Below are 13,584 nucleotides of genomic sequence, written 5' to 3' on the forward strand. Positions count from 1 at the left end.
AATAAAAAGAGAGAAGAAACTTTGAATTACAAAATGAATTTCCTTCTATTAATTCTTTTATTCATTTATTTACTTTTTATTTGAATAAATTGGAGCTGTGTTCCAAATTTTACAAGGTGTTCTTGAAAAGCTTTGTTGCCGGAATTTTGGGTCGTAATACATCATTTTCCTGCTCCCATCTAAAATCAATTCTCATCAAGGGTTACAATTCTAGGAATTTGGCCATGATTTACAAAATCAATTTTATTCAGGCGCACACAGCACAGGACTTTCTCTGGAAGTTCCTCTGGTTTTTGTGCCTGTCAAGAATATCAAACAGAAAAAGCAGGTAAGTTTTAACAGCAGCACTCAACAAATAGAATGAGCATGGAAATGCTGGAATATCCACAAAAAGGATTCCAGGCAGAGTTGAGTAAATGGGAAGAATACATCAAAAAATAGGAAAATGATAAGTAGTCCGATAGTAGGACACATCCAACTATTTTATGTGAGTGGGGGATGACGTCAGACACTCATCCTCCATTCACATAAATGTAGTCGGATGTGTCTGATTTTCGGACTCTCTATCACAACTCTAAAGAATCTGTTCAGACATAATGGATTTCTAAATTTATGTACTTATATCTCCAAAGCTTGACTGAATTTTCAAGCATCAAGTGGCCATGTTTTAAAAATACCTAATCTCACATTATTATTCATTCCGCACCTTTGCTTGCGGTCATGATATTTCTTCCCATGCTTACAAATCGGATATTTCGAGTAATATTTATTCAAACTTACACCTTTTTTCTCAATTTTAATGACCCATTGCTTCTTTCAGGATGCATTTAAGAACTTCAGAAGATTAAAACATTAAAACCAAAACCTCACACTAGGAACCTAAACTAATATGATACCGTCTTTAACCTGACATCACTAAAATCCCACCAGACATCAAATTTTCAAATGACCTAAATCCATAGCCAGTTTCATTTCTTACTACAATGTAATATATTAAGAGAAATGAAAAGTAAACTAACGTTACCTTCTTTTATTTTTATATAGCTAACTTTCTGATATCGAGATTACAAAAGGTAAAGATAAAAGCCATACCTGAATGGTTAAACCAAGATCAAGTATCCCATATTTCAACCGTTCTCGGAATGCATCAAGTCCTTTCCTAGATATGTAACTGAACCGGTGTATATCAAGGTCAATTTCAAAATAATTCGGTCCCTGCATAAAAGCATACTCAAAGTTACTACTGATGCTATGCCTAGAGTTGGATGCAGATAGTTGCACTTCTAAGAGCAAAGTTAAGAGGTCGAACTGCACAAGTATTAGAACATCAGTGGCTGAGTGAACAGCTAATAAGTTTTTCATGACTAAACGTGCTATGCAAACCTCCAAGTATATTGCAACGCATTCCTCTCCGAGAGGAGATGAACATACATAGTATATTTACTTGCTCAAAACCGTTTCCGAGTTATTACTCAACTCTAAACATTCTAGCACTCTTCTGGCAGAAAGTGGATTCTAATATTATTTAATTTTTTTTTTTACAAGGTAACTAGAAGTCTAATAATTGCCTTCACACAAGAAGGTCACTAGGTGTTCGTGGACAGTCAATTTGAACCTAGCACAACTAATCTACTACTTCCATTCAAGGACCTTTCGTAAAACATGCAGATCTAAGCCCAGGTATGCCATCCCTTTTCAAATTATTTCATGCATATTGAGAGCACTGGTTTAAAAAGATCTGTCACAATAATGGATCCTGCTTTTGATTTTCTCATTGCCTTTCTCAGAAAAAGTTGTCTTTTAATGTATTAGAAACCCCATTATGCTGCAATTGTCTATCTATCAATGCAAATCTGTGAGACAGCTAGTCTATCAATTGCCAATTTATAGTTAAATGCAAGAATGGCATAGAGAAATTTAATGTACCAAAACATACTAACTGGCGTAGAAAAATAATAAATTATATATTTGAAAAGTAATAATAAAATATGAAAGAGACTAGGACTATACTCCAGGTACTACCAAAAGAAAGATGCATGAAATCATTAAGCAAAAAGACGGTAAGAGCTGAAGTATATATGCTTCCAATTCAACAGCACAGTCTGATGGCAAGACCCCTATGGTCCGGGTACTACCAAAAGAAATACATCAACAATCATCAAGATGAGAATGAAGATGAACCTAGAACAGGAAATAAAAATTTCCCTTACCGTGTAAAATGTGTGCTGAGGACGTGAAAGCACTGGCTTATCATTATAAGCATGTAAAAGCTTCTTTTCAGCTGAATTCAAGCGGAGGTCCTCTGGATTAACCACCCCAACCATGATCTTTAGTCTTTCTCTGAAAGGAACTATAGATTCTTTTGCAAAACCCTTCACTATTTCCATCTCATCCTCAATCAATCTCTGTTGTAGAAACCAAAAAATGGTAGTTACACTAAAATATTACAGAAGGAAGAAAGTAATGTATTAATTTAGGGGGACAAAATGTAATGTATTAATGACAGAATAAAGTGAAAAAAATAAAAAATAAAATAAAAAATAAAAAAATAAAAATTGCAGGGGCACAAAAGGAAAGAAACAAGAAAAGTGGAGTGACACGGCAAGAAAATCTGTCAGAAGTTGGACAGGAATCATAGTATGTAAAAAAAATTCATTATCGAAATTTAGCTAGGATTTCTTCCACCTTATCCAGTCAATCTTCTTAAGAAATGAACGAAGTCAGTCATGTTATTTTTCAACATTTTCAATAAAATAAGAACCGGTTCAGAGCCCATGAACCAAAACTAAGAGACTGGGAAAAATAAGCAGTTTCATATTTGTTTTTGTGACTGAATCCTTCATGAAGTTGATGGAAAAATGAAGGAGTATACTACTCTCATTTCATTATTTCCATCTTAAACCGGGGTCCCTCAAGGTTTGTTATCTTTTCCCAAGCCATCAACACCTCACTCTACCCCCAAACAGGGAAAAAAATGGAGGCAAGGGGTAGTTTGGGAGAGAGAAATCACATACACCCTCCGTCCCATATTAAGTGATTCTTTTGGGAACTCCAACTTTTTAAGGGGGCATGCATTTAGAGTATGTCTTCTACGAAATTCTAAATACCTTCCAAAAATTTAAAGAGATATATCATTAATTTAGTATATAGATGAAGTATATTTACTACTTAATAGAAATAGAGTTTCTCAACTCAACTTCCCATTGATTATAAATATCAATAATGCAATTGGGTGTTTGTGTGCGTGTGTTCCTTTTTTGATAGGCCATAGTGTAATATTGATTTGAACTTAATGGTGTTTTATATTAACAACAATTTCAGGCCTATGTATAAAAAAACAAACGTACACATGAATATGGAAACTATAAATATGCAACAACACTAATGTGAATTTTACTTCATTGATAATTTTATTATTCAAATATACCATAATTTTAAATAATGAACTAACATATTCTATCCTCATTCTTTTCATTTATTCCAGTATTGCACAAGATATAGCCTTTTGACTAACATGAAGAAGTTGGCAATTTTTTTCCTTCTGTTTAACACCTCAATCCATTTTATCTATCCATTTTCACCCAAATACTAATGATGGCAGTTATGTTGATTAACAATGATAATATATGCATACATATATATATATATATTTTCGAGTCTTGTACAAGCCTTTCAGTAGTATAAGTGAAAAAATAAAGAGTATTAACATTAGCATCCCCAAATCTCTTTTCCTTAACATTATACGTAATTTCAACAAATATATGTAAAAGTATGAACTCATAAAAAGGAAAAAGTGCATAATTTCAACTTCAACCTACTTGGAAACTAAGTTATAATTTTTTAATATAGAAAAGTGCACCGCTTAAGAGATCCCCCATGTTTTTATCACTTGTATTGTTAGCATATATGATACCATGTATTCATGCCACATAACATGCAGATTCCAAAATTTACATGTTTGTTGTTAACAGTTCCCATTGTTAACATTTCAAATTTCACTTTTACTACTACTCATATTCCCAACTCAACTCAACAAACCCTTTTTCCAACTGCATGGGATTGGCTTCACGAATCGTACTTTTCCATTCTGCTCTTTCTAAGGTCATAGTCTTAGTCAAACCACATGTTATCATATTTTTCCTATCTAACTCAACCCATGTTAATTTTGGTCTTCCCCTTCTTCTAGCCTTAACCTCGATGTGGACCATCAACCATGTCACCCTTTCTAATTGGCACACCTAGTGGTCTTCTTTGCACATGTCCAGAGCATCTTTTTTCTCATTTTATATCCAGATGGACTTCCCATGTTTCCACTCAACTAAATTAGGTTTCAGTTGCATATTGGAAAAAGTCTCATGGTGACATGAAGACCTCAGCTGTTGGATGAAAGCAGAGAATGCGAACGCACCAATCACCATAACAATGCCCTGATGATAGACTTACTCTTGCATTGTATTTCTTTTTCTTACATAAATTAATTTATTAGCTTTGATTCTCATTCGTTTTCATAATAAGCTTTTTTTGTGGTTAAAGGACACTAGTGGGAAACAGACACATGGACAAAGGAGATTTTATAAACTGATATTAACAGAAATAAAATGGATATATTAAATAAATGGGGCGTGGAAGCAGGGAATGTATAAAATCTAGGAGCACAAGTTACGGAATAAAAAGTGAAAACATTGTATATACGAGTATGATGCAGTGCTAATGCCGAATCATAGACGTGCAACTTTTAAGAGAAGTTTGCAAGTACCTTGATACTCTCCTGGAATTGAGAAGATATCTCTTTGTCAAAACCCTCAGATACTTTGAAATATAATACAAGGCTCATGCCTTCCCCATCACTATCACCAAGGAACATGGAAGCGGGATAAGTAGGCATCTGCCACAATAAATCAAAACTTTAACAACAAAGCCCTCTCTCAGAATCCACTACTTTTCATATAAGCTGATGAAATTGCATTTCAAAGTACCCCCACCCCCACCTCATCCAGTTGGGAAACATAACTGCAGGTTCCACATTATAAATTTCTGGCTCTCAATCACAAGAAGCGCAGTAAGCTATGCAGTGCATAGTTAAAACAAAAAACCATTAGTTTGATTTAGTCCTCAGCATAGAAGGAACCAAATAAACTGTAAAATGGGGTATCAGAATTCACTCCAATCCATTCACCAATCCACCCAACAATCAATCATAACGGAAGGTCAAGAGGAAGGAATAAGTGAAAAGAATACCTGAATATTGACGATCAGCAGCGATGGCACTTTATCATGAGCTTTTACATAGGGAAGTTCAAGGTGCTGAGCAATGTGATGTATCTTCCGTGGACAAACAAATAGATCAACACCGATTGGAGAATATGGGCTGTAATTCGGAGCAGGATATTTCCGTTTATCTCTGCATTTTAAATTTCTAAAGGTTCAGTTGAACAGTTGCAATAAATATTTAAAAAATCAAATTTCAGAACCACACTAGTAGCTGTAAATGAACATAATCTGGTAAATGGAAGATGAAAACAACTCAACAACATGCCTGAAATAATCATTGCCCCGGAGCTTAAAAACTGAAGGTGCTACCTGACACCAGCATCCCAGAGTTGGCTTATCATCTGTTGAACATGGAATCAGAAGTCCTGCTCTGGGATGATATAAGAATCTCTGGGATGAACCTGTTATTATGCTCATTAAATTAGTAAATGTCTACATGGATGAGCTGACCAAATTTGTATTCTCTAAAAAATCACTCTAAACCTTTCTTTAAATTGGTATTTTAGTGTTTGATGTTGTACATCCATAAGGAGGATTTCTTAACTTAATAGGTTTAACATACGAAGTCAAGTGCCTTACCCAACACCCCCCCCCCCCCCCCCCCCCCCCCAAAAAAAAAAAAGGAAGTCAAGTAATTACTTGCTGAATAGTAAAAAGTAAAAAGTAAAACAGACTGTCTACGTATCACAACACATTTGCCAACCAACCTGGACTATGTCCCAGTTTTGTTTTGTTTTCTCCAAGGCACACTACAAAAAACGTTTTGACATATCAAGCTACAGCTTCCAATTACAGCTTCTAAACATTTGATGGAATATCGTTACTATACAATGCCAAAATATGGGGTTTTCTAGTTACATATTTAATGTCAACCAGTGTAGATTATGTTGCAGTCTTTATTCACATCATATCATATGGCATGCTCACTAGTCCTAGAAATAAAAGATTATAAAAAGTTTAGGTTCATTCAAGAAATCATTCAAAATAAAGAAGTCCATTGTACTAGAAAACTTAGACAAATACATAATTTCAAAAAAGAAAAGGAAAAATAGTCAATATTGAGACTCCTATTATAAAAACATATGTACAAGCCTACACGGAATTTAACTACATTTAGTACTTACAGAACTCAGTCATTTCATCACCATCACAGGATTTCCTCTTTACTGCAAGCATGATAACTGTTGATTTCTTTCTCTTTGATGTTGAGCCTGGACTTGATGGAGATTGATTTATATCATTGGCATCGACTAAAGGAAGCAACCGAGGTAAACAAGATTTCAAGTAGTTTTCTTGAGATCTCTCTTCAGAATCATGTAAATTCACTTTTAGACTGTTAAAGCTTCCACAATGATCATCTAAGACTTTCTTCCTGTTAGTACAGACTTCATCAGACTTCATCGAGCATGGAAGTTCATGACCCTGGCTGCTTTTACCTAAATCCGAGAATCCATTTGATTCCCCATATTCATCTTTACTCACGAAGTTCTCAATTTTTCCTCCATCTATTTTTAGGTAGCTTCCATACACCCCGTCATAATTGCACCCATTGTCGATAGAGCATGATGCTTTTTCATGCTGAATCATCTGGTTATCAGAGATGTTCCCAATTGCATTGCAGAAAGAAGGAAAACAATCTACATGCAATGAAATAAATAAATTACAAATTAGAAAAAAGAAATCTGGAGTCATTTATCAACCAAAAATAAAAAATTAAATAAAGAACTTACCCCCATGAACACTAATGAAGTCATCATCTGAATCGGACTCCAGTATACTGAGAGAGTCAAACCATACTTCCTCTCGGTATATACCTGCAAAATAAGTTAATTTCAGTGAGCAGCAATATATTTACAAAAATAACGTGTCCCAATCCCCGATCTCCAACCACATAAAACACTTCACACTGAAGGAACAAAAAATATAGTGCTCATTTTAAGCATACATTTATATCACACCAACGGAGAGATTATCAAACATATGGGGTTTATACAAATCGTAAATCACAAATATGAGTTTCTCAAATGGAGTATAGTAATATAATAATGAAAGGTTTAAAGGAGAAGTGGTCCAACCATTTGACCAGTAGTTCAATGTCCAACCATGGACACGACTCCTTGATAGAAAATTCTGCCTGATTAGATAGTAAAAATATCCTTTTTGTCTGTATCTATCTTGCAAGTGTTCCTAATTCCAATTTAATGGATACAACTTGAATAGTTAACTCACATTACTTGACCGGATAGGGACGTTTACTCAGTTGATTTTCGTGGATGAAAATTCCTGACATTAGAAGGAAAAAGAAATGTACCATTTGCATCAAGTTGGTTGTCGTCCCATTGCAGCTGGGTGAGATGAAATGTCAAATTAGAGACCTCAGATCTTCCGCATGTGGCTGCAGCACCCTTCTCGAAGGCTAGATGGACGAACTCACTAACAGCAAAATCTCTTACATGGCTTTCTGCATCACTAAGCCGTTCCATAGGTACAACAGGAACAGAAGAGGAAATCTTTCGGCGACATTTGCCAAGCCTGTAGAAGTACTTCTTGTGTGATCTAATTTTTCTATTTGGTTTTGAAGCACAGCCTCCCATAATGACGACCAGACCAGAATGAATGTCCTCTTCATATCATACGGCAACTTCACGGAAAGAGTTGACACGGCATATAAATAACTCCCGGGAAACAAAACACCTGCAATGGATTCCTCAAAAAAAAACCAAATTAGAAGGAGAATAAAAAAACCTCCTAATTTGAAAGAGTTACATCTCCCTGATTCCCTAAAATTAACCAGATTAACAAGAGTTTATCAAAATAGCATCAAACAGAATTAATGGGAGCTGCAATTGAGTATAGCACTCTTCATCGTTTCCAGTGCACTAAAAGAGGATTCAATATCCCTGATATTCGAGATCAGGAAAGCTAAAAAAAAAATTCAGAACCAAATTCCACAACTAAACAAAAAATGGACCAAATTCCAAAACTAAACAAAAAAAAACATTACTCAACAGTTCATACTTGTCTGTCCCTCTTAAATACCACATAGCAAGTGGCCATGCTACTGGACTCCTCAAAACAAAAACCAAATTAGAAGGAGAATTAAAAAAAACTCCTAATTTGAAAGAGTTACATCTCCCGAATTCCCTACAATCAACCATATTAACAAGAGAGTACATAAATAGCATCAAACAAATAAACAGGAGATGCAACAGAGTATAACACTCTTCATCGTCTCCACGGCACTAAATGAGAGGATTCAATATCCCTGATATTTGTGATCACGAAAGCTAAAAAAAAATTCAGAACCAAATTCCACAACTAAACAACTAATGGACCAAATTCCAAAACTAAACAAAAAAATTAGACTCAACAGTTCATACTTGTCTTCTCAAACAGTCTGTCCCTCCTAAATACCACATAGCATGTGGCCATGCTACTGAAAATCTTAGTGTAAAACATATATAAAATCATGTTATCTGTTCTTCAATAGAAATACTTCCAACTCTCAGAGAAGAACTTGGTATTTAGGTCTTACAATTGTTAATACTTGGAATTCAATCAAATATTAAATGATTACTTTTCTAGAGATTAGTATATATTCCACTATCTCGGTTTACAAAACCCGCCCTTCTTACAAGCAAATATAAACATACATAATCTAAAAAAAATCGGTATTATCATCAAATATAAAACAAATCACTCAACAAAATATATTCATGTTTTTGTGTGAGGCAAAAGTATAATTTAAATGGATATGAACCCTGAAGTCCCGAGGTTCATGCACGGGTGCACACCAATGCGGATGTTTACTTTCTAAGAACTTAAGATAAACCTCGGAACAGAAACTGAAATTCCCTTTGAGGATCATAAACTCCTGCGACAAAACTCCCAACATTGTAGACCATATAGTAAGGAAAGAATAGTTTGCACATACTTAGGAAAGCAGAACAGACAGATAACATCATCTCTGCTATTAAAGAGAGTGATTTCACCATGTCTGTAGATGGTTCTTGGTCACAAAACTCAGACCACTACATGACTAATGAAGTGATTCGTGTTTTTTGCAGTTCTAATTAACAACCAAACTTAAAAATTCAATCCCAATAGTTACCTTGAAGATAAGAGGATATAGTATAAGCACATCCTGGGTAGCTTTCAAGTACAACAGCAGTCAACCTGTGATAGAGAAAAATGGCATAGCATTGAGGTATCCCCAAATAGCACAGTGATATATATCACCTTTGAAAATATCCTGAAAGTGGAAGAAAATACATGTATATGCGTGTGTGTGTGTATTATGTGAGATTCTAGCTACAATACCAATCCACAGAAGATACTAGTCAGAGCATTATTTCTAAAAAGACGACATGACTACCCACCCAAACTAAACCAATAAGAAAAAGGGTACAAATGATTTATTTTATTTTATTTTATTTTATTTTAAATTAAATTAAATTAAATTAAAAAAAAAAAAAAAAAAAACAGAGAGATCCTCTTTTCGTAAAGAGCTTAAATATATGAAGATAGATACATACTCAAGACAAAAATAAAAGTTAAGGAAGGTTTGTTGAGAGTCGCCGTCGAGTAAGATTAAAAAGTCAATAAAAGAATCATAATAGGCTGAAAGGTAATTTATATTTTTTTTAATAAAACAAAAGACCAGTAATGGGTGTTTATCAAAACAACCACAACAACAGCCTATGTGCAAATCATAGTAGAACTAGAAAATTAATTTGGCAACAACAAAGATACACGAATATATGATTATATAAAAGGGATTTTAAAAAACCCAAAAATTATATATATATATATATACACACACACTTTAGACCAAAAACAATGAGAAGAAAATGCAAATCTTGGCGTTAATTGTTTGTTGTTGTGAAGAATGTGTACAAAAAGTTAACCACAATTGACAAGTTAGGCTACAAGGAAAACAACAATTTAAGAAATAAAGAAAGAAATCATATAATAAGATCAACAAATTAAAATTGAAAAAAAAAATTGACCATTAAGAGAGAAACCTTAAAGACGTGGAATGTGTGTTTGATGTGTTTGTATGTATATCACAAAAACACACACATAAATGTGTGTACAACAGACATAGCAGAATAATATGAACAAAATAGTGTACAACATAAATGGAAGGAGAGAGAGACCTGAGGAGAGTTCCGCCACTGAAACAGAGAAAACGTAGCGGCTTCCTCCCTGTCTCTTTCTGGCAGTTGGCTGTTAATTGTAGAGAGAGAAACTGAATGAAGAAGAGGAGAGAGAGAGAGAGAGAGAGAGAGAGAGAGAGAGAGTCCCGCCCCCTTTTGAAATGTGTTGATGATTAGTACAGTCTCTCTGGGATTAGGACTTCGCGGGGGACAATTACAATCATAGAGCCAATTTCTCCACGTCGTTCGCTTCGTCTTTTCTCACGTGTCAATTTATAAAACAATGTATTTACACATTGACCCACTAACTTTGTGGTAACTCGATTTCGCCCCAGATAATGGATAATTGATTTTAGTTAAGGGATTAAGGGCCTGTTTGACATTTGATAAGTTTGGAGTCATGTTATTTTGATTAAGAAGAAAGATTCGATTTGTTATTCTTTTTCAAAAAACAACGCTGCACATTTTCGAATTTTAATCCGACATGTGATTTTAAATCTCTTTGGGCGATAATTAAAAAGGCATAAATGTTCTACTCCTATATTTTAATATGTGTTTTTTTATTGTTACTAACTAAAAAGAAATTGGCAATTGAGAAAAAAAAAAGAAGAAGGTAGGAACGATATTTAATTTGTTTTTTCTCTCCATCTTTAATTTGTTTTTTCCTACTACACAACAATATTTTTTATTATATATATATATATATATATATATATATATATATAATTCAGAAATTGAAAAATTACAACAAAATTAAAGTTATGACAAGAATAATTCATCATCATCCCCTTATCTTTATCCTATGTGACGAGTAGATTGACGAAATATACAAGTTAATTTATGTTTCATCCATGCAATTATTTTGTTGAAAGTTAGCTCTTGGAAATAAAATAAAATAAAGTAAAGATAAAACACGCAAAAAAATAAAACAAAAAATACGTAACATGTATGACAACAAAAATAAAACATGTTTAAAGGAAAGATATCTGAGCAAGCAAAGTCTGCAAAGTCTCCTCAAAGTTAGCTAAATCATTTTTAATAAGTGGACTATTGTCCATTTATCCAAAAATTTAAGTTATTAAATAGTTTCAAAAATTTAAGTTATTAAATAGTATTACTTATCCTTTCATTTATACTCATTTCACTTTCTAACAGGATTCGATGTGGAACAAATTTCCTCTTATAACATTTTCTCCCAACCGAATTCGCAACGCTCTCGTTACGGTCGAGCCACCCTATCTAATCGGGTGGCACATCAAGACGTCTTTCGGACCAGGCACTTGGCGTGATACCAGATGAATCTAATACTAACTATAACGGGTGGACATTTGCACATTTACCCAAAAACTTAAATTATTGAATAGTGTTACATATATACCCACTCATTTATACTCATTTCACTTTTCATCCGGATATAATGTGAAACAAGTATCCTATGTAACACTAATCCACCTATATACACACACATAAAAGTCTAAAGTCTAACATTCCTAACTTTTCTTTTCCTGGATGCAACAGTACCAAATAAAATTTGCTCAGCATGACAACAAATATTTAATTTTGTATGAATATTGTTCTTTTGTCAATTATGGCTGTTTTGTTAGTGAGATGTTTGTGTCAGCAACAGTGATCATCCTACAAATTGAACATTGTAATGAGATTGTTGAGTCAAATATATGAAAAAAAAAATATCTACAAATTGATCATTGTCACTGATATAAGAAAATGAAATAGTTTTATAAATTGGTCAAAAATATGATATTTTAGACAAAGAAGGTAATATTTGCACTCCTTATTTTTAACTTTCTCGCTTAATTTCTAAGTAAAGAAAACAACACAATCATCCCTCAATGATATAATTTCTCTTTATAAAATTCGAACAGAACACAAATGGTCAGAAATTAAATTTGAGAATATAATAGATTCTTCGTATCAAGAGGAAAAGAAAGAAAATTATTACAAAATAATCTGTCATTGAGTAGTACAAAAAAGATAAATAGATGACAAAATTAGAAAAAAGAAAGAAAAATGAGAGAAATTTGAAAGGAAAAAATCAAAAAAATAGAATTTGATTCAAAAAGGAAACTTTAACGTTTTTTTTAAGGAAATTAAATAAAAATTTTAGGAGGGACATTAAATAATTTTTTTCAAATATATATGTAAAAATAAATAAATTTAATATATATTATAGTAGGCGGGGCTAAGCCAAGAGGGCACGTTCCCTCTAAACATACACTAACTCTGCTGTTGAATGGTTGGTCCAAGAAGTGAAATTATGAAACTACATCCCTTTTCCGGATTAGTGTCAAAGGTGTAACAACTAATGTATATGAATTTTTTAAGTTAACTCGTCATACCTGTTTGAAGATATTTATCAGTATCAAAGATTAACTACAAGTCTCTTATTAAAAGTAAAAAGGAAAAAGAAAAAGTCATGATTAAAGGTGAAGCCAATTTAAAATTTTAATTTTCTATTGTCACGTAACTCACGTTTAAGAGCATGGTCCATGTCCCATGAACTAAGTGGATGATTACTAATTTTTTTAAAAGGGTTTGATAGAAAAAGCAAAAAAAAAAAAACAGTTGTTTTATTTATTTATTTATTTTGTTTTCTTTTGCAGTAGGTTGTTTTGATCAACAACAAATAAAAATACAATGTTCTAAAAGTGGTGTTTATTTAAAAGTTTTGGATACTTACCCAACCACTTTAGCAAAGCAATGATTAGAAGCTTTTGATTTTGAGTTATTGATTACGCATTAAGCATTGTATATTAGTGTATGCATAGTTGAAGTGGTCGAACCCGTGTGGAGGTGGTTGGTCCGTAAAGGGACCCAACTAGGTCTAGGTATGTTTGTCTTTCTCAACCCCACCAACCATTTTCAAGAAAAAGTTGTTTCATCTTTCCCATAAAAATTAATTAATTAATAAAAAAAATAGATACAAGTTTATTTGTGACAAAGTGTCTACTTTGTACAAAAATAATGTCATAATTAAATCACATCATAGCACTGTGAAGGAGTAGCAACAACTTTAATAATAGCCCCTTCAAATTAATATAAAACAAGACACGCAAAGTGTGACACGTGTTTAATCTCATACTGAATCAAATTGGAAAAGACCTTGAGCCTCTAAGGTCATCTCTAGAGGGCTAGC

The 13,584-nt window shown here is 33.3% G+C and overlaps 1 protein-coding gene across 3 annotated transcripts; it reads right to left on the reverse strand.

The window, feature by feature from the left end:
- Positions 1-20: 20 nt before the first annotated feature.
- LOC132294822 (uncharacterized) lies at positions 21-10,542 on the reverse strand. Of its 3 annotated transcripts, none has more exons than XM_059792822.1 (11): positions 10,431-10,542; positions 9,383-9,447; positions 7,583-7,965; positions 7,002-7,085; positions 6,396-6,908; positions 5,537-5,672; positions 5,239-5,401; positions 4,757-4,885; positions 2,211-2,405; positions 1,093-1,215; positions 21-299 (listed from the first exon to the last, which is right to left on the reverse strand). In XM_059792822.1, the coding sequence occupies exons 3-11, from the start codon at positions 7,863-7,865 to the stop codon at positions 186-188; spliced, it is 1,740 nt and encodes a 579-aa protein (XP_059648805.1). In that variant the 5' UTR covers positions 7,866-7,965; positions 9,383-9,447; positions 10,431-10,542; the 3' UTR covers positions 21-185. The 3 variants fall into 3 exon arrangements, with proteins under 3 accessions (XP_059648805.1, XP_059648806.1, XP_059648804.1); XM_059792823.1 differs by lacking the exon at positions 10,431-10,542 and adding an exon at positions 10,296-10,418; XM_059792821.1 differs by lacking the exon at positions 10,431-10,542 and having other exon boundaries at positions 9,383-9,706.
- Positions 10,543-13,584: the final 3,042 nt, after the last annotated feature.

This window comes from Cornus florida, unplaced genomic scaffold, assembly GCF_030987335.1.
Source record: "Cornus florida cultivar Cherokee Brave unplaced genomic scaffold, ASM3098733v1 CherokeeBrave_3.0.0_Hap2_Chr02, whole genome shotgun sequence".
In the NCBI taxonomy this organism is placed as follows: Eukaryota; Viridiplantae; Streptophyta; class Magnoliopsida; order Cornales; family Cornaceae; genus Cornus; species Cornus florida.